The sequence below is a fragment of the Choloepus didactylus genome, chromosome 1 (genome assembly GCF_015220235.1).
Source record: "Choloepus didactylus isolate mChoDid1 chromosome 1, mChoDid1.pri, whole genome shotgun sequence".
Classification (NCBI taxonomy): Eukaryota; Metazoa; Chordata; class Mammalia; order Pilosa; family Megalonychidae; genus Choloepus; species Choloepus didactylus.
In genome coordinates this window covers 73,543,318-73,565,321 of record NC_051307.1, presented here as the reverse complement: position 1 = coordinate 73,565,321, position 22,004 = coordinate 73,543,318, and the positions used below count along the sequence as shown (strand labels likewise).

Here is a 22,004-nt window from a genome sequence, read left to right as displayed (position 1 = left end):
TTATTAAGAATTCCCTCTAGTCTTCCTTCCCAATGCTAACATCTTCCCTCTCCCTAACATTACTCATTTCTTTAGTTATGTAATTCAGGCAGTGGGTACATTTTAATGAACCAATGGTGGGGGGCCAGGAGTGGGGGCGATAGGATCTGCGGGTAGCAGTGAATTTTTAAAATGTTTTTAATTAACAAAACAAAGTTTTAACAGATATTAACTACATGGATTACTTTCCTTATATCATGAATTTGAAGACTCCCAGTCACCTCTTTGGAATTATAGGCATCTATGGAGCTTTGGTCAGAGGCGATTAGCCTCAAAGGAGTGTAGATGACAAGCACGTACATCTTCAGAGCAGTAATCACGCTTGGAATATGTAGCCAGATGTTGCTGATTTTGATTTCTGAGGTTCTGTGGCATCTTGCATCTTTATTAACCTCCTGTAATTAAGACCCCCGTCTTGACAGTTGTGGCCTATTTTGGGAAAGCGATGCTGAACAATGATGCTGCAGTTTGAGTTCTGCAATGCAAACACTTCATGTTCATTCACTGCTGTATGTTTTTGCCTCATTGTTTCTTATCAGCTGGGTTTTTTAATACATTTAGGGACACTGCTTCCATCTAGCAAGGAATCTAATTAGCCGCCTCTATTTTGGGGCAAATCTGTTATCTATTAGAGTTGCCTCCCATCGCGTCGGCTCTGATTCCAGCAGTTTTTTTGTTTTGTTTTGTTTTGTTTAAGTCATAAGACAGTCATAAGAATAGCTTCATGATCTGATCAGAAAGCTTCTTTATGCGTACTTACAGAGAAAGCACGTGCTTGATATTATGGGGTCATAGGACTCCACTTTTGTCCTTTCTTATAGACCATCTGCTTCTATTCATGAAACGGATTGGAATATAGGAATGTGGGAATATATGGGTTTATGGCTACATAGTTTAGAGTGCATTTCTTTGACCCTTTGCAGAGAGTCATCTCTTTCCCATTTTTTTGTACCACAGTAGGCCTTTATGTTTGGAGAAGTACTGCTTGGCTTCTTCCAAAAGATGTGCTGAGCCAGATACAGTGGCTCCTTGAATGATTTTTCAAAGGCTTCCATTGGAGATTATAGCTGACAGCTGTAGTGGGGCTTCTTTTGATGAATGAGGAGGTGATAGAAAGATTCTTACATTCTAGAATGAAATGTAGGCGCTCTCAAGATAACAAAGGAGAAAAAGTAGACCAGACTGTGACCAAGTCCTTCCTGAGGAGATACTGTGAATCTGAATTTTGGGGTTGTGTCTTCTCGTCCCCTTGCTTTCCTTTCCTCCTTGTAATTCTCTCCCCCGCCTACTTGGACTTGGCTGTTCCACTTTGTGCTCGTCTCTCTCCCTCGCTAGTTTCTGGCTTGCAAATGGATGTGATACCAGCCAGTTATATTCTAGCAAAAATGTAATGTTTTTCATCCTTCAGGATATTTGCTTATGAGATCTTACCAAACTATGAAATAAAGAGCTTGTTGCATGCTTAAAGAATTTCAGGTCAGTCATGTATTTGGATGTCTGACACACAAGGTGAGTACTGAGTGCTATCAGCCTGGGAGGGAGTGAACTCCTATGACCTGTGATGTAAAGAACACCACTTTCTTTTTTAATCCAAGAGGCAGCAATTAGCACAAAATCTGTGGTAATAATTTTTTTCAGACACAGACCCAACTTTTTCAGATTTAATGGACCCTTACTTTGTTCTACAGCAGCTGCACTTGTAATGGTGTCTTGGAAGGGATTGGAATATGCTGTGAAGGTTTTCCAAACCGACTGCTGTATGTTGACTTTAAACAAAGGTAAGCACACATCCCAAGATCCAAAGAAGCCTGAGGCAGTCCATTCTGTTTTCTTCTCTTTCCGAGTGCTTAAGCATGCGTTATTTGTTTGGTTGATGTCCTCTAGGCTGCAAATCGATACGTTTTGGTAGCGGTGAGATATATGATGACAGAGTTCCATTATTATTTCCCCTTAAATCCAACATCCATGTACCTGTAATATCCTTAAATCTCTATGAACGGATAATAGACCCACATAGAGAAGAAATATATATATATATAAAAGAAGGATATGGAAACTGAATTGAATCCCTGAAATATGTATACTTAATTGTAACTGCCTTCCAAGCAGGCTGTTGCTATACTAGTGAGCCCATGAAAGAAAGGAAGCCAGCAGGATGTGTAACAAGGATATTTTCTGAAGACAGGAGAGAGGTGTTTGCTTTCTATTTGTTGAATTCTGAAAATGTAAATTATAGGTCATCAAGCAAATTTGAGCAAAATATGGTGGAGCAGAAAGCACAACTCTCTCAGAATTAAGAGACGTTATTTCTAGTTCTCTGCCAACACACCATTAGGGTGAAGCACTCTTGGAAAAGACATTTAATATCTCTGGTTTTCATTTTCTTATCTGTACAACAGAGAAGCTAATGCCTGCCTCTCTCCCCATATTTGCCCTGCTATTCCCCTCCTCCCTAATCAAGCAGGGAATCAAATGAGATTGTCTCTAAAGCACAGAGGAAAGTACAAAATATGATGTCAATGTAAGGGATTATTGCTTGTTTTCTCATTATTGTGGCCAAGAGTTTTATGAAAATTGAATGTATTGGTAAGAGAGATACAAGTCTGTATCCCTTTCACCTCACTTGTCCAGATATTCTATTGTGAATCACATGACCGTCTACTCCCAGGATTTATTCTTTATCCATTTTAAATTAGGTACTGCATTCTGAACCTGAAGGCCTCTCCAGAGCAGAAGTTTATGAACAGCAGAAAAGCAGCTGAAGAACTACTGGGCTCCTTGGAGATACACCATACCCAGTACCACTTTGGAATCACTAAGGTAACCAGAAAATTGCAAAGAATGCATCTGGAGAAGAGTGGGAGGAAGGAGTGTGTTATCTTAAAATACCAATAAAAGCACAAATAAGGGCATTCTTGTGACCATAAATACCACAAATAGAGCTCTGTTGACAGTGAAAACTTCAGCACTGTTAGAGAAAATAAAATGCTTCTTAAACCTCAGTCTTGATTGTACTTACATTTTTATAATTATTCATCTAAGCAAGTTTGTGCAAAGATATAAAATACTGAATCAACCTTAGGTTGCTAGAAGATGTGTGTACACATCAGAGTTAGAAAAAAGTGAATCAAATTCCTGGAGTTAACTGCTTGTCTCTGATCATCATTTCATATCGGTGTGAACTGATTCATCCGTAAGTACTCTTTTAGGAAATGAATTCTAGAAGACTAGCAGAGTAATTTACCAACCTCAAGGTCAATTCCATTAGCTACCCAATTAATCCAAAGTCAACTTCCTTAAATCTGTTTCTCTAGATTCTGGTTCATTTTAGATAATCTGGGTGTGACACATATATTTTGAGAAATTTCTGATTAATGGATTTGGTTTTACCTGGTACTAACGACATTCATATAAGGACCGAATTATTTGAAGAAGAGTTGGAGGTTCCAGGGTGAAGAGCTCAGTGAAGAAAAACTCTAGAGGATATGGTTTTAGTATGTTACTTGACTCTTGCATTTTGAGTACTTGAGAGTCATTTTCTGCTGTCTTTCTCTGCTGGCTTTCACTTACGGTACCTTGTTTCCTTGTGTGTTCAATTATTTTTACTCTAAACTATCACTCTGGGCCAGGACTAGCATGGGGTGAGTGAGGTGCCTAAGACATAAAATTCAAGGAGCCACTCATTCTGAGTGTTGTGCATGTTCTGACTTGGGTTGTAACCTTGAAAGTTAGTGCTTTATTAAAATTTGCACCACGGACAACACCTCACTCACCTCACTCTGACCACTACTACTTATTCTTGAAAAAATATTTACATGGATTCTTTAGGCCTAGAACTAAGGTGACTTCTTCTAGAGCAGTGTCAGCAAACTGTGGCCTGAGGGCCAAATATATAGTCTATGGCCTGTTTTTTCATATGACCAATAAACTAAGAACTGTTTTACATTTTTAGTGTTGTTTGAAAAAACAAACCAGAATTATCTATAGAGACTGTATGGGTCCCACAAGGTCCAAAATTATTTGCTATATGGCTCTTTGCAGAAAATTTTACTGATCCCTGCCTGGCACTTTGGGGCATTGCCTGTCTGGGTCTATCTTAAAACTTAAATCTACTTCTCTAGTTTCTTTATTAATAGAAAATGGGGAGGAAGTCTAAAATCTTAAACAACCAATATAACTACAGGATTAAGTTAAATGTTTTTGCAAAAGTTTAGATTTATAAAACCAAACTTTCTGGGATGTACATTTTCTACATTAAACAAAACTTAACAAGAAATAGAACTGAGAAAGTTGTCCCAAAGGGACCTATCAATTGCTCATAGGATCATTCATCAGTGATTTATTGAATACCTATTATGAGTCGATCTAACATATAGCTTCTTTCTTTCAGGTATTTTTAAAGCTGACTTTCTGGGCCAACTAGAAGCAATGAGAGATGAGAGAATATCTAAAGTTGTCACACTCTACCAAACCACAGCACAGGGAGAACTGATGCAAATCAAATTCCAGAAGATTCTGGGGGAGAGATATTATACCCCTACCCCACACTCCCATGGCTAGAGTAATGGTGTACCTCAACCACTGTGACTTATCTCATGTCTTATGAGAGGCCAAGGTGAAGAGCTGCCTCCTCTGCCTAGGCTGGGTCTTAATTCTTTTAATTATGTTACACCAAAAAGACAGGACTTTTATTGCCCTATCCAATCAAGTATAAACATAATTCAGATATTTCTTGTACTGCTTCCAACTTTGTTTCTGACTGTTTTGGGAAAGCTATCATTTACCTTTTAATAACAATGTTTTCTGTAGATGTTTTTTGTATATATGATTTCTTGCGCAGAACATGTTTCCCCATATTATTTTGTTAAGGGTTTTTACCATGAAAATGATTAAATGCCTTTTCTGCATCTATCGAAATTATCATCTGGTTTTTCTCCTTTAATCTATAAATTTGTCAAATTACATTAACATATTTTTAAAAATGTTAAACCCAGTTTGGTCATGAAGTATCTTTTTTCATACACTGATGGGTTTGGTTGTAATATTACCATGAGAATTTTTGCATCAGTGTTCATGGACAATAGTCACCTATGATTTTCCTTTATCCTGCTATATCTTCTGATTTTGGATCAAGTTTTTCCTAAAGGAGTTGGGAAGTGTCTCCTCTTTTCAAAACACTAAACAACTTACTGCGATCATCTGTGCCTTGAACATTTGGTAGAATTTGCTTATAAAACTTTACAATTTTGATACAATTTATTTAATGTTGTGGGCTTATTGAGATTTTTAAAAGATTTCTTCTTGAATCAGGTGTTTTCTCTCTTTTTTAAAAGAAACTTTATATTGAAAAAAGTTTATTAGCTTGATTTTTAATCTCTATTGTATTTATAGTTATGCTTCCAGAGCATATACCTATAGTATTATTCTCCTAGAATATTATTATTCCTTACATGGTTTACTTGTGCCTTCTCTCCTTTTGCTTGATCTTTCATGCCAGATATTTACTTATTTAGTCTATTTAATTAACCAGACTTTGTTCATTTGTTTTTTCCCCTCATTTTTACTATTTCTTTGTTTTCTAGTTCATTCCTTTCTGTTCTCATCTTTATTATTCCTTCTACTCACTGTGGGTTTATTCTTTTTTTTTTTAATTCTGAATAATTTCCATAGTTCCCTCTTCCAGTTCAATAGTTTTTCTTCAGTGTGTCTAATCAGTTCTTTAACTCTTGCATTGAATATTTTATTTCAATCACTACATTTTTCATTTTGCTGTTTCCTCTGTATTCTTTACAAGCCTGCCTGCCTTTGAATCATAGTTGCTCGTTTCTTTTTTGTTTTTTCAATTCTTTCCTTAATGCCTTTAAAATTTTAACATATTTATTCTCTCTAACAGATTTTTCAATAATCTGAAATTCTTAGGGATTTAATAAAGTTTTTTATTGTGTGTGATCATCTTTACTGATGGTTTATTTTTTTCTACATGTGTTTTGTGATTTTGGATTGCAAACACATCTTCAGAGGGGCTTTATCTATGAGAATTGCTGGTGCTTGATTTGAGGCGTTTTTCTCCAAATTACTTTTGCATTTATCTCCTTCAAAAAACCAAGAGTATTACCAGAGTGAAAAGAAAACATTATGCTAGTTTCTTGCCCTGTTTATTTTTGCACCAATCAGGTAAGCGTAATTTATACCTGACCATGAAAAATAAAATTCCTGAAGGAAAATTTCTCCACCTGGGGCCCAGATGTAAAAACAGACGTACTTCTCTTTGACACTCTCTGGACCAATGGGTGGATTTCCTAGTCCTCCCTTTCATTAAGAGAGAAAATCTTTTAATGATCTCAGCCTTGTTTCTTTATCCATGTAGACATAAAAACACAAACTCCTACAATACCAAGACTGACTCCTTCCTTCCATGAGGAAAATGCATGCATTTGCTTATAGCTTAAGTTTTTAGATCACTTTACTTCTTATTCTCCTTCAGCCCCAGTTCTCATTTAAAGGAAGTTTGTGGTGGGAGCATTTTCAGAATATCTAGTGTACAATATTGCTAGCTCCAGAAGTCCCTCATATGGTTTTTGCCAGAATCAAATGACAACTGCAATATAGAAGTGCTTTGAAGACTAATGAGAATTTATTTTGACTCCTGAAAAAAAAATGTGCTTATTAATGATCCTAATTTGGAAAAGAACTCCTATGGTATGGGTTAACTTGCTTTTCTTTTCTCACTCTTGATTTATGGATGCACTTCTGATCCGGTGGAACATAAGAACTGAGCTTAGATGGATGTGAAGAGCTGGCTCTGGATGAAGCTCTTCTTCAAAATCAAGCCTTTTGTTAAATCTGGTGGAGTAGAAAAGGAGACAGCCAGACTGAAAAAGGAGTGTGTGCAACCGAGGAGAGCCTTGGAGAAATCAGAATCTCAGAGGGAGGAACTGAAAGCAAAGCAAGTTTCCCTCATCCAAGAAAAAATGAACTGCTTCTTTAGCTGCAGGCTGTGAGTAGCCCCACCATTTGTTCTTTAAATCAAGTTTTTAATTGGACTCCCTTGTTTTCTAGGCAGTGTTGACTTTTTTTTTTTTCAAATGCCTTAGAATTTCATCCAAAACAGACACTGGAAACAAAGGAACAACCTGTTTCATAGTCAAGTGATTTCATGGGCAGGGCATCTTTGAAAGAGGGACAAACTGTCAGATGGGTTTTATCATATAAAAGCACCACCATCTATTATGGGGGACAGGAAACTCTGCATCTGTAGTTTAAAGTCTATTTGTAGTGCCCTACCTCTCAGCAAATCAGCAGACGGGATGTTATTAGGTCCTGAGGAAAGTTTTACTAAGATCTTTGGGATTATTTTAGTATGCTTCTTGTTGGTTTTTCTGATTTTGATCTGCCTCCTTTCCCCTCCTCAGTCCAAATTAGTGTTACTAATGAATCAGATATCTTAAAACAGTAGTTCCCTAACTTTGGCTTTGCATCACACTCATTTGTGCAGCGTTAAAAAAAAAATAAAAAGAAAGACGCCTAGACTCCAATCTCAGGTAATTTGATAAGCAAGCCCTATGTGAGGCCCAAGAATTTGTAGGGATACTATTGGCATCTAGTCAGGATTCAGAATCATTGTATTAAAAACATCATGTTGCTTTCTTGATAAACTATCTTCCGAATCTGCAATATCTACAGCATAGGCTCCAAACTCTTGGCCCTGGCATTCTAGCCTCCTTCTTCAATCTGATGACAATGTGCTATCACTCACTCCCTTTCACATGCCTTCTCCCCAGCTACGTTAACTACTGTTATCCCCAAACATCAAAGGGTAGGGATCAGATCTCATCCAACTTTATTTTATTTTCCAAACCACCTAGCACAGTGCTGACTGAGTTAAAAAATGCTAGGTTCAAAAACAATTTTATATGTAAAATAGTTTTTTCTGCTTCTCGAGCTTACTAAAAACATAGAGAAAATTTAGCATAAATTGATGGACTTGGATTATTTTTTTATTTGGTGTCCATGCAATCTGCCAATGTTCCAACAGGGCATATTTCATATAAGAATTTATACTCGGACTCACATTTCTGAGACATATTTAACATAGCATTGATTCTAGAATCCTAATGTACATCAGCCTCACCTGGGGTCCTTGTTAAAAATACAAATTCATGGGGCCCCCTCCAAACCTACTCTAAGATCAATACTGTAGGAATCATAGTTTGTAAATCGTGTTTTGTCTGTCTGGCTTAGAGGAAAGGCAGCTTTGGATGGGACTTGGCCTCCCAGTTCCCACATTCTTCCTATTGACAGAGTAGCCAGTGACACCTTGTGGGGGGAGGGGGTGATGTGGGAGCTAGAAATGGACCCAGCTTGTTCAGGGTAGTAGTAGAGTAGTAGGTAAAGCTTGGGATATACCATAAAAAAGATCAGTGTGTGGAGCATGAGAAGCATGGGGAAGTAAATTCTAGGGCAAACCCAAGAAGGCTGAAAGGATCTGGATTTATATGGTTCAAATTATAGCTGAGATTAAAAAGTTGACAGAGCTCTGAAATATTTTATCATAATTCATTTTTAAAGGACAAAGTGGAACCCAGTGGAGATCAAAGAAACAAGGATTTCTTCAAATCATTCACTTACTCAAAATACCAGAAGAACTGAGTGAACTCATTCCAGTTAATATTGTGAATCCACGAGAGAGTAGCCATGATTGGAGAAAGGCTCTTCATACTGTTAAATGTGTAATGAAGGGATCAATGACAAGTGATTGAACTGTCCTCTTCGTTCGTTGGTGGTGTACACATGCTGAATGGAAAGGAGCAAACAATTGTTCTACTTACCAACTTGGGGTGAAGATCAAATGTCCCCATTATTTCCCAAACATCTGAGACTTGACTGATTTGCATGGTTCCTAAGTGCCTTGACTTTTTTTTTTTTTTTTAATTTGTCCCCTCTCTTTGGGATACTTAGTGAAGTCAGAGATTTACTCTTCTATTCTTCCCCTTTTCCCCATCTGCCCCTTTGTTGGACAGGCAGCCATTCTCTTGCCAGGAGTTAGCCAGAAGCCATTAGCTCACATTTTTGCCTTTTTCTGCTCTTGATTTAATGAGCTGGGACAACTTAAGTGAGGAAAGTAGATAGTTAACAAATAGCCCAAAGTGGCATATTGTAGAGGATGAGTGGGGTCTAGGAATGGGAAATGAAAATGTGTGTGAAGTTATGGTACAAGGAGACCTATAGCAATTAGGAACTTGCTCTTAAAAAGAACTTTTATTTAGCTTCTAATGGAATCAAATAGAAGGAGTTCAAAGTTATGAAAGATGTTTTATAGCAAAAAAAAAAAATGAAAAAAAAAAACAATCAGCCCCTTCAATTTTAACTTGACCCTTGGGCTACTCAGTGAGAGTGGGAGGGAGTATGTTTGAAATAGCTAAAAGGAAACAATGCTTTATGTTCTATGTGTATAACTTGTGAAATTTACTGCTGGCAGATTCACTGAGGCAAAAATTTTAGTTGAAATAATAGGGGTATATAATTCTACATTCAGCCTATGAACAAAAAAAACATAGTTCAGCTCTATTTATTAGATACTTATATCAAAAACCAAGTGCATTTCAGGGCCCTTATAATAATATTATAAGTATTCTATTGTCTGAGGGAAAACTGCTTTCTTAAAAGACCATAATTTGAGCAGGAATCAACCTCAAACTATGTGCCCACATGGCTATTTCCAGAAGCTGTGATTTAAGTGGCACACCACTGATTTTTGGAGGCATGTTAGCTCCTTTAGGCCACAGGATTCTAGTAAGTACTTTAGAAGAGGTAATCTAATCTACTGAATGGGCCTGGAAGATTGAAAGCACCTTCAAATACAAGCAACTCCTCCTCTTCTCAACAATAGGATCAGGGAGCTGGGAATATTATTTCTGCTGCTTAGGAAAGGTAGGTGAAAGTGCTGAGCAGAGTGCAGGCAATTATCTCTTTGCTATGTGTTAAGCAGCCTTCTCACCTAGCTGATAAATTACTTCCAGCTGTTGGCAACAATTTTCTCATCATGGCAGGAGCAAGAGACCCTGGCAAACATTGAAGAGGAGTGTGAGACACTGATTAAATCCAAGATCCAGCTGGAGGCCAGAGCCAAGGCACTGCCTGAGAGGGTGGAGGAAGAAGAGGAGATAAATTCTCAACAGACTGCCAAGAGGCTGAAACTCAAAGATGAATGTTCTGAGTTGAAGAAAGAAATCAATGACCTGGAAATAATATTGGCAAAGTCAGAGAAGGAGAAGTGTGCTACAGAGCAAAAGGTACATTTCCTGCAAAGTTAGGAAGACCTAGATGTCTAAATTCTACTTTCTATTTAACCTTTGGGTACCAGACTTGTTCTGTTTAAATTAAATTACACAGTGGCCTGAAACTTTGCAGCACGGGGGAAACAGAACCAGCAGAAAATAAAGGATCTGAGGAACTCAATTCAAATTTCAAATTCAAAGTTCTGGAATACCACTTAATCTTCCAATGAAATGTTATCCTTTGATCCAATCCTGTTGCATCTGAAATGTAGTAGAAAGAACAAAACGGTGTAATCGGGGCTCTATCCCTTTTTTGGAAAGAGAGCCAAGCATTATGCAGTTTACTAAAAAGTGATTTGAGATGTGTCTGAATCCTGGCTCTGCCATTGCTTTGGAATTTGACCTTGAAAACGTCACTTTAATTCCAAGTCAGGACTTTGCTTTTTTTTTTGTTTATTTTATTTGAAGGTTTTAACTGATGCATCTACGTATGGATTGAGGATCGTTGAGGAGTCTGTGTTAAAAATCTGATGAATGATCTCCAAAATGACACTAATTTTGCCAGAAGATTAAATAGCATCTCCTGTGCCACTGATTCTCTTTCATAAAAAGCACCTGGGCCTGATATAGCCAGTTTCCATCAATGCAGACTCTATCAGCTGGAGTCCTTCTTAAACTTTCATGGGCCACTGAAACACAACAAGATGTCTAGGTGCCCCCTAAATCCTAAAAAAAAAAAGAGTCCAATTACCTTCAGTGGTGTTATTGTCATACGCTATTATGACACTCTGAAAATTGACCACCCGTGAATTATTAACTCTATTAATAATGTTGGATTAACCAGAACACTCCATTCCCTCCCCATGCCATGTAAAAGATTATTTTTGTGGGAGGAAAAGTAAATTTAGAGTTTTCAAGAATTTGGCTAACTTTGGCTCTTTATGACCTTGGATATCTCATGTGTTTCTGGTACTAGAAAAGAGAAAATGTGACCCTTAGCTTTATGCCCATCCTCCCATGGTGGCTTTAATGAAGCCATCATTGTGTTCTTCCCACAGGTCAAGAACCTGAGGATACAGAGTCTCCAAATGAGGATGTCAGCAGACTTCCCAGAGCAACCAAGGTTATGCAAGGGACCCACTGGCAGACCTTGGATGATCTGCAGGCAGAGGAAGGGAAACTCATCAACTTGAGCAAAGAAAAGTTGAACTTGGAACAGCAAGTTGATGCACTATAAGCTAGCTGTCTACCTATATACATACTTCAATTTTTTACTTAATTTATCTTGACAGGTTCAGGAAATTCAATAGCTTGGTTTGCTTCCCTCATTATTTAGAAATAGAGGCATTTTTTTCTTTGATGTACACTGAGCCACTAGAGTATAAAAGAGGCCCCAGCACATAATCTGTCATACAAAGGTTTTAAACGTAACCGTCATACAACCATGGGCAGCGGCAGAGGAACATTGGGTTATTCCTCTAAGTGACTGACTTTTCCCCCAAAATTCCCCCACAGCCTGGTATTTTGCCCCCACAGATATGGTGGAACTCAACTGGTATTGAGAGGTCAGTTTAGAGGCCCTGTTTTTTCTCCAGTGGTGTGCTGAGATTTATTTACAGTTGAAAGGTATGCAAGTCACAAGCTGTATTCTCCTTACGCTATTGGAAAATACCTGTAACATTCTAAAGATGGAGCCCTCTTCTGCCTTCAAACACCTGTGAAATTTTCCAAACCAGTCTCAATGGGTGGGTTCATCTTTCTTTTCCCCTCCCCAGCTGACATGGTATATGCATTTGTTCCCTTACTTGTCCCCAAAGCTTCACCTTTACAAAATTGCTTACAAGATTGATTAGGTTTTTCGATTATCTGCTTCTTTCTCTTCTCGTCTCTCTAGCAGTTTCCTCTATTACCTGTTAGTTGTAGCACTTCTCTTCCTGTCTCCACTGGAGTATATATCTCCCAAAGCCTCGATATGAGGATTTCTGGCTGTGTGCATTTGTGTAACATGCACACATACATGTGCACAAATACACACTCATACTCACTCTCTCCTGTAGTTCATCTGCTTTCAGGTTTTTACATATACCTTCCAGAAATTCTCCTTTCATTTAACTCTCATGTCATCTACTGGTTATAGGAAATATCTTCCACTGCTGAAAAGTAAACATAATGAACAAAAAGCCCTATTGTAGCTGTTATCTGGCCTCCTGCTAAACTAACTTTCATAATCATTGTTTGGTAACACTACTCTGCAGAAACTGGAATGTTCTGACTGCCTTAGTGGGGCACCAGAATATGGCCTGATGTTATGGACTAGTGGAGGGTACTAAGATGGTAAAAGAGATGTAGAAGTCATGCCATATGAGATGCGTTTGAAAGGACCAATGATGTTGAGTTCAGAGACTTGGGACAGCTACCAAATATTTATGGATGCTCATTTGGAGACACATTTGCTTGGTGTTGCTCCAGAGAGCAAAGCTTAGACTTGTGGGTAAAATTTACAGAGAATATTTTGACTTCTTATGAGAAACACTCTTTGAGTAAATGGACTTACCCACCGTGAAATAAGCTGCCACATGAAGAAGTGAGCTTCCCATCATTGCAAAGTGATCAAACAAGGGCTCATTGGCCTTTATTATTGGTTCCTTCTTAGGATATAACTCATATTTCACAACCTCTAAAGTTTCCTTCATTACTGTGTTTTCCAGATTCTTTTGTTAACCTATTGATGCATGCAATATTTATTTTAAAATGTCGACAACACTGGACATCGTTTGCAGAATCCATGCTTGTATTTTTCTTTCATTTTCCAGAAGGTAAGTGGTTAATGAACACATGTAGTGAAGTATAAACCTCCTGTATTTATTTGGCTAAATAATATCTCCTTTTTTTTCAGTTGAGACTGCCTTTGGGCAGGAAAGAGAAGTGAGAATGAACTGTGAAAGGGAAAAGCACAAACTAGAGGGTGATTTAAAGCTGAACCAGGCAAGTATGGAGAACCTGGAGAGCAGCCAGTTGCACCTAGCAGAAAAGTTGAGGAAGTAAGCCACTTCTCTGTTGACACCAAATTCTGGGAACCCTTATATTTGAATGAAGAGCTTCCTCATTTCATTTATCCTTATGACTCCAGGGCTTGATATCTCAAAACCTGAAGGGGAAGATGACAGGCTTAGAAAAGGATATTTTTTTTCTGGACTTTATTACATAGTTATAAAAAGAAAGTAAATGCCTAATCTAGAAGGATGTAACTGAGAAGAAATCTGAGTCGCAGATGACAATGAAAGATATAAGGCATATGAGATGTGAATTATTGAGAATTTGAGGCTACAACCCCCAAACTGAAAATGACTCACTTCTTTTACTCATGATGTGGCCAGTGGCATAAATGGTAGAAAATGACCTTGATGCAAAGTCTGATATATCCCGTGATCACTTTAAAAATACTTGTTTGCCAGACGTAACTTCATTAACATTTACATATCTTTTAAAAAATATTTTGTGGACTTTATTTTTAAACAAACATTTATATAAACAATAAATGTGGAAAGCATCAAATTTCAAAGTGAACAGGTCAGCATTTACAAAGTGATTTCTAGGAAATGGTCATATCTAAATTTACCTTTGTGAGTGCTTATAGTCCAAGAGCAGTACAAGAAGCCTATTATTCATGGTCCTAATCCTGTCATATAGGGTTGTTGAAATATTCTCTTCATCTTTTGCTTTAAAATCCAAAGATGGAAGATAATGACAATTTGTATATATTTAACATGATGTGAGAAAATGCATTCCGCCTATCCAAATGAGGAAGGCTTCTAAAAAGGCCTTCAGGCTTCCAGACCCCTCATTCATTTTTCAGGTTCATGTAAGTGCCAAAGGGCCTGCAGGAGACTGTTGTAGCAAGTCCAAAGTCATCAATCCGGTAGTTCCATTGTTTAATACTTAACATCTCAATACACTGAAACCCAGTGGTTTCACACTTTGCTGTAAATTTAGTTCCTTTTGGAAAAAGTTTTGTATATATACTCTGACCCAGGCCAGTCAATGCCGTGCCAGCAGATAAATCATCATCTCCACTATCCTATTCCAAAATTCTGTTCCAGGCATGAATTGTCTGGTTTATTTTCTCTATATATGATTTTGTAGTCATGGACTTGTTCAATCATAGAGGGCATTATGATGGCAAAAGAGATGACTAGAGCTTGGGGCATCACTTTTTCAGGGACATTTTTTGTAGCAGTTAGCTCTTCTGCTAATACACTGCCATTATGGAATTAGTGGGCAGAATAGAATTTGATAAACATGTGTTGCATACTTGATGTTAGTGTCTCCATCAACAGGACTCCAATGTAGAATATCCAGGGTGACAGGTTTCTGTACTTTAAGACAAATTTCTGTTTACTTTTAGTGTCATTCACATCTCCATGAGTAGATTCACAGACTTTAAAGACTACTTTTCTGACAAGGTGATCAACATAAACCAGCAAAAAACCCAATTGAAAAATTCAGTCTTGGGCTTGATGACTGCAAGTTTATATTTATTGCCATTCAAAAGTATTTGGATAGAGCTCACTGGTTTAGAAAGTGCAGATAAAATTTGAGAATCAACTTATCATCCCATCGTTTATCAACAATGAAGTCTGGAGAATTGACGTTTCCAAATGAGCTACTCTGTACCAGTTATGCTCGGAGCCTTGCACTGGCATCTGGTAGATGTGCCACAATGGCAAGGACAGTGTCTGTACATTTACAAGCCTCAAGGCCCTGCTATGCCCCACTGATAAACACACCACATGCAGCAGTTTGGCTCAGAGTAAGGGTGCTGAAGATTATCTGTCGGTAATGCTTATTCTGGGCTTTTTCCTTGAATTGGATTGAGCTTTCTGGTTTTTAGGGGCTCCACCATGTTTTCTTTACAAGAATCCAAAGTCACATGTGTGCAGTGTTTTGCTATCACAATTTTTTTTTAAATCTTCAGAGCATGTACTGAATCTGCTGCAAGTTTGTGGAATGGTATAGATGCAAGCAGTACAGCAGGTGTAAGTTTCTTGGGCTCATAGGAATGGGTGTCAGGGTTTTGTTGCAGGGGAGACCCCATACAGTTGAATCACCCCAAAAATTTTCAGCATGGAATACTTCATTTGGTTTTGAAGGAAATCTGTTATAGAGCATTCTCCAAAGCTCCAGACTCCTGTGGACTTAATTTTAGGCCATAGAAATCCATAATTTTTTTGTTTCCATCTTCAAACATAGGAAAAGCAGATGAAAAAGAAAATATAATATTATTGACTCCCCAAGCCACAGGAGATTTCACATTCAAAAGCATCTTCATTTTGATCTAGAGATGCCCACTCTATCTTTGTCAACAGAAATATCAGGAACTGTAGGAGCCTGAAACATATCCATGATGAAGCCTATTGCTTCTTTTGTGTGAACAGTGGGTGACAGCTGCACTTTGGATGGTGTGCTGGTTTGGATGTATTATGTTCCCCAAAACACCATGTTCTTTGATGCAATCTTGTAGGAGCAGAAGTATTTAGTCTTGATTAGGTTGGAACCTTTGGATTGGGTTGTTTCCATGGAGATGTGAACCACCCAACTGTAGCTGATAACTCTGATTGGATTATTTCCATGGAGGTGTGGCCCCACCCATTCAAGGGTGGGTCTTGATTTAATCACTGGAGCCCTATAAAAAGAGCTCACAAACTGAAGGACCTCAGAGCAGCTGTGAGTGAAGTTTTGGAGAGCAGCTTAGAGAGACATGTTGAAGACGGCCACTGAAAGCTGAAGCTGACATTTTGGAGAATGCCATTTTGAAATGCAACCTGGGAACAAGCAGACACCAGTCACGTGCCTTCCCAGCTAACAGAGGTTTTCTGGATGCTAATGGCCATCCTTCAGTGAAGGTACCCTATTGTTGATGCCTTACCTTGGACACTTTATGGCCTTAAGACTGTAACTTTGTAACCAAATAAACCCCCTTTATAAAAGCCAGTCCATTTCTGGTGTTTTGCAAAACAGCAGTATTAGCAAACTGAACAGATGGTGTGGCCTGAACCATTCCTAGTGATGTATTTGGAGATGTATGGAAAGAACTGTGTTGGCAAACACGTTTCACATGGTTTTTGTTTGTTTCTGCTTGCTCTATGGCTTGAATTCATGAGTATTTTTATTTACCCATCTAGCACCTTTTCTTGCCACTGCATATATGGAGTCTTTTACTGGCTGGGCTGTCTAAGGAATAGGATGAGCAACCTTCTGGCCAATGGCTGGGGACAACAAAGCAGTGGTGATAGTATTTTCCTAGGAAGTACAACAGGAGGTGCCTCTCTGGATTTTTCTCTCATATTCCCTGAGGTCTGCTGATTTATGGCTGGAGGACATACTCCTTTGAGTACCTGCTGAGAGCCTATTCTTGACCCTATACATGTGGATTAATTCCAGAACTTTCCTGGAAAATGGGCAGGTTCTTGTATGACATTTCTGGCAGTTAATGCAACTTCCTAAGAAGTTTATCCATTTTCTGTTTTACAAGCTGTTCTTCAAAAGCACTTGCTTCTTTCCTTGTCAAATAACATCCACCTTCATTTTCGCATTGTTCATGATTTCCCCACTGATTATGCTTCCGGGCTCTCAGATTCTTCAAAGGAAACATCTTATCCATGAATACATTTCTTTTTGCAACACATAATAAATTTCCTTAACTTCACCTTTGGCTGCCAAAGATGAGTGTACAGAATATCCTGATTTAGAAATTGTGATCATCCTTTGTTCCATATTCACTCTATCACCAACTGAATATATCACTATAGAAAGTTCTGAATACTGCTTAGAATCATAGGCTGAGTTACTTTCTGGATTTGACTTTGATATCATTTGGTTTAAAATCTAAGCATTATTGCAAAGATTCTGAGGTTCTAGCTTGAGCTGGCAAATGAGTTTCAGTGAAGCGTGTCTGAAATAACCCGTGCTCTTACTGCAGTAGCTCTCTAGGTTTGGCCTGGTTTTGAATTGCTCTCTGAAAATAGCAGTGGCGTGCTATCTCCCTTCTTAGCCTTCTAGATGCCCAGCCCACCTATGTACAGAGGCGCTGAGTGGTTCCAAGTTCATGGTTGTACATAAACTCAAAAAAACTGATGAAGGTCACTGTTGCACTCGACAAATTTTGAATGGTAATTGACAAATCTCGGGTTAAGGTGGTATCTCTTCTAATCTAAAAATTCCTTCATCAAATATTCTTATGAAGTTGGCAAGTATTCTTTATTGTCTTCTACTTACCACATAGAATTTTCCCATTCATCAAGTGGGTCATCACCCTCATAGCTCTGCAAATGGGCCTCAAACATTTGAGAAAAGTTTTCTGAGTTATTTATGGCAATAGTACATGGGCCAGCAGCAACCCCACCAACCTACAAGCAAGGAGCTGCTGCAGATTCAAATTGACATAACTTTTCTTGGTCAAATAATTTACTGTATAAATACTACATGACAACAGTCAAAATTAATGAAGCTTTCAATTCACATGGACTCCTTATACCTCAAGGTGGGCAGCTATGAAGTTCATGTGTACACGTTTTTCCATTATGCATGATCTTGGTGAGGCTTGATTATTCTACTAATAAGATACTGAATTTGCTAGGTGCTTGGAAAAGATGAAATAAGTAACCATATGAATGTAATAGAATGGTGTAAGGCAAAATGATGGCAGAGTTCCCTTAGCATTCAGTTTTGAAGATTGTGTTTCAGCTCAGCAAAGTGAAGATGGTGTTCCAAGTTCTTGTAGGCCACAGATCGAAGGATCCCTGTCTTCAGGAAGTTATATTTTCATTGTAAAACCTTTCTCCATATGGGTATATGGAAACAATACCTGATAAAGGTGGTATTTTAAATTATTGAGGACAGAATAGGATGCTTAATCAAAGGTGTTGGGATTATTAGATATTAATTTTCTGAGGCAAAAATTAAATCCCAATTCACACACACAAAGTCCATTTTCATTAAAGAAAGCTATAAAACCATTAGAAGAAAATAAAGCTAATAACTTGTAATATATTTGCAGGTGAAGTCTTCTTGAACAAGTCACAAAAAGTCAAAGACAGAAAAAGAAAATATTGATAAATTTTACTACCTCAAAATGGTAAACATTTATGTGACAAAAGCCATCATAAAGTGGAGACAAGGTTTAAAATGGGAGAAGATATTTACATCAGATATAAAAAATAGATATCTAGAATACTAAAAGAAAATGTATATTTTAATAGTAAGATCAACAACCTAATAGAAAAATGGGCAAAACACAAACAGGCAATTCATTTGCTTTATTGGCCATTGCTAATCACTCATAGTTGACAAAATGGCCTCATCACTAGTAAACACGGGAATTAAAATTAGAACAACAAAAGACTAAGCTATTCTCTCCAACAAAGAAAAAAAGTATGGTAATTTAAGGGTAAATGTGGGGAAATAATAATCACACACTGCTATTTGCTGGCAAAGGGCAAGGCTATTACATATTTTTAAGTACATACCTATGTATGACCTAGCAACTTATCTGCTCAGTATTTACTTTATAGTATATTCACATGTACATCAGGAGGCATGTTAATAAACAATGCCATTTATAGAAGTAAAATATTGGGAAAAAGTGTTAATAGGTAAATAAACTAGGGAATGTCCAAATAATAGAATACTCTGTCACAGTTAATTTTTATATGAAGTACATCTATGTGTGGGCCAGTAGAAAAATCTCCAATACATTTTTGGGTTAAAAACTAGTTATAGAATGATAAATACAAATACATACAATAGCATATCTTCCACAGGAAAGAAAATTAAACTATTTTTACAGATACACACACACACACACACACACACACAGAATAAAAACATACGTAAATACTTTTCAAAATGCTTGAAAAGATATACAGCAAACTGATAGAGGTGGTTATCTCTGAAGAGGGAATAAAAATTGGGTAAAATAGCCAAGAAGGCTTCAGATATAACTGTAATAGCTAATTTTTTATAAAAATTAATTCATGTGTTATTTCTGTAATTTAAAAAATATTGAAACAAAACAGTATTCCTTGAACAATTTTATTTGATACCTTTTCCCAAGTAGGAAAGAATTAGAAATGAGTCAAATGAATTCAAGGATGATGAATGAGAAAGGCCTGGTGGCTCAGCTTCTGAAGATGGTGAAAGAGCTCCAGGTAATCATTTATCAAATAGCTGTGTGTACCTGTATTTAGTTCCATGAGTAATGATTGGTGCTTCAATAACAAATGCTCCGTGAAAGTATCCATGGCTTAGCCAGCTACAGACAGAGGCAGAAAAGAGCAGTGGTTAACTAGATAAAGCTCTTTTAATACCACTGGGAAAATTACTTAAGCTCAAACTTCCTTAACTTGATGATAATAAAAACAAATAACTAATTTATTGAATGTTTGCATGAATCAGGCATTGTGCTAAAATCCTGAACATGTATTTTTTTTCACTCATTCATCATTCCAACAATCTTTCAGCTGGTATTATTAAATTCAACAGTATATGTAAAGTGCTAAGCACTGCGTCTCACCCATGGTAAGCAGTCAGTGTTAGCAATTTAATTTTTATGATGATTCTTTGTATTAGAAGACAGTTAGGTTGAAAATCAATAAGTTCTGTAGTTATTTGTAGCCCAAAAACATTTGATAATGGATAGATATTTATAAGTTTTAGACCATGTGGCTGTTTTATGCTATGTAGCCATGTTATGAAGAAACTATTTATTTATTTATTTGTTTATTTGTTTGTGTATTTATTTATTTATTTATACCTCCTCACATATGCATCCAGATGGATGTTTCTCCTTTGGAGCTCAATATTTATCTCAGTATTGTAATCATTGCTCAAAATAATTTTGATAATTCTCTTCTGAGACATGTTGAGCCGGATAAGAAAACCAGTCTCACTGCTTTGTGGACATGCTTTATTTTTGGGACACAGTATTAATCCCCAAGTGATTATTCACCATATTTAGCAGTCTTGGCTTCAAATGACACTTGACTTTATCCAAAATAAATAAAAAAAAAAAACCTTCAGTTATCCAAAAGAAAAATTTTCACACCTTGATAACGTAAAAAAATGTTCTAAAGATTATTTCCAACCAAATGTTTCAGAAATGTTTGATTCAATGACAGGATTGTTTGGAATACATGTATTGGATACCATAATAAATAGTTGGAAGAGGATTAGGTTTATTTGGATGTGGAAATCGTATAACTCTTTAATACCTTCACTGTCATACCTCATATACAGAACTGATAGCCTATTTATTTGGTATGATCCAGAAATTAGCTTTCTCTAAGCCATGGTACTTTTATTTAATGGAAGGGAAAACATATCCTAAAATATATTCTATCCTTTTTCTCCCTAACCCTAACCCATTCCTACTTACTTAAGGTAATATTAATCTACAGCAGTGCCTTCACTGTGCTATAATAAATGAAGCTATGCAGATTTATAGAGTTATCTTCCCCTACACTAAAAGTTTCCAGGCTCTGAGGTTTCTTATCACTACTTTTTCTTTTTCTAATAATTCTTCTGCCTCTAATGCTATCATTTTACTATTCACTTTAGTAGTTCCCATCCCTCCACCAATTTTATTTGTTGCTTTGAATCTCCTGCTACTTCAAATCTGCAAACTAGGAAACCAAATAAGTTTGTCAGAATTGTGTATAAAATTAAATTGATGTATTTCTTATGATTAAGTTGTTTGAAATTGGAGATATTTATTTTATTGATTAGATTTTTGTCCAAGTATCTGATAGTAGGGTTATCAGGTGAATGAATTGCAGTTGGGTCAGATATTGTATACATAATTCATGTTACTTTTTTATAAACTCTTAAAATTTTTTCTTGATATATGAAATATGTTTTCTTATTCCTTTGGAAAGTACTTGAGGTTTCCCCTTGCTATATATAATTTTATGAGATTGCCCATCAACAAGTGCTAGGGGATCTAACAAATCCAAGCTATGGTCTTTTTTCTGATTTGGGTCAAGTCACTGAACTTCTCTACCATATTTTCTTGGCTATAAAATGAGAACCAAAAGTGTGCTGCCTTTATTAGTTGTGAGAAATTTTTAAAGAAAGTAGGATATATCTCTTCAATATAAACTATACTACAAATGCTTAATAAAATTCAAAATTATTTATTGCTACAGACGCAGATACAGGATTTGAAAGAAAAGCTGGAAGCTCAAAGGACTACTTGAGCCAAGGTGGAGAGGAAGAGAATAGAACTCACCAAGTAGTCTTAAATGAGGGGGAAAAAGAAGGAGGGGACTTGAAGCTAGAAGTAGATGACCTCCAGACTTCCTAACACAGAATTGAGATGTGGAGAGGAGAGAAAGAAAAAATAAACCTGATTGGCAATTCAAGATATTTGCTAATGGAAGCTATAGCTCGTCTGATTTACTAGGTGAGGCCTAGCCTTAGTGGTCATTCTAAAGGTCACACAGCCATCATCTGAATGTGGCCTGATGATGGCTTCTGGTTTTATTGGCATTCCAGTTCATGTTTCTTATAGGTCTTTAGCAATGGCATAAGTGGGCTAGAAAAGTGAAAGTACTAGTTATGTGAGTGGTGTGTCTTAGAGAAGAGCCTTGTGTAGTAAGCATTCCTTAGGGCTGGTCCAGGTACTCTTAGAGC

The 22,004-nt window shown here is 37.1% G+C and overlaps 1 protein-coding gene and 1 pseudogene across 1 annotated transcript in view; one reads left to right on the top strand and one right to left on the bottom strand.

Annotated features, from left to right (window-relative positions):
* MYH15 (myosin heavy chain 15) overlaps positions 1-22,004 on the top strand; it is a 132,528-nt gene that overhangs the window by 56,798 nt on the left and 53,726 nt on the right. The window contains 12 exon segments of the mRNA XM_037812077.1: positions 1,699-1,736; positions 1,738-1,817; positions 2,736-2,861; positions 4,431-4,565; positions 6,780-6,813; positions 6,816-7,002; positions 7,005-7,036; positions 10,089-10,347; positions 11,381-11,560; positions 13,213-13,357; positions 19,432-19,522; positions 21,518-21,603. Coding sequence (XP_037668005.1) covers positions 1,699-1,736; positions 1,738-1,817; positions 2,736-2,861; positions 4,431-4,565; positions 6,780-6,813; positions 6,816-7,002; positions 7,005-7,036; positions 10,089-10,347; positions 11,381-11,560; positions 13,213-13,357; positions 19,432-19,522; positions 21,518-21,603 — 1,393 coding nt within the window.
* LOC119509754 lies at positions 13,932-17,895 on the bottom strand (annotated as a pseudogene).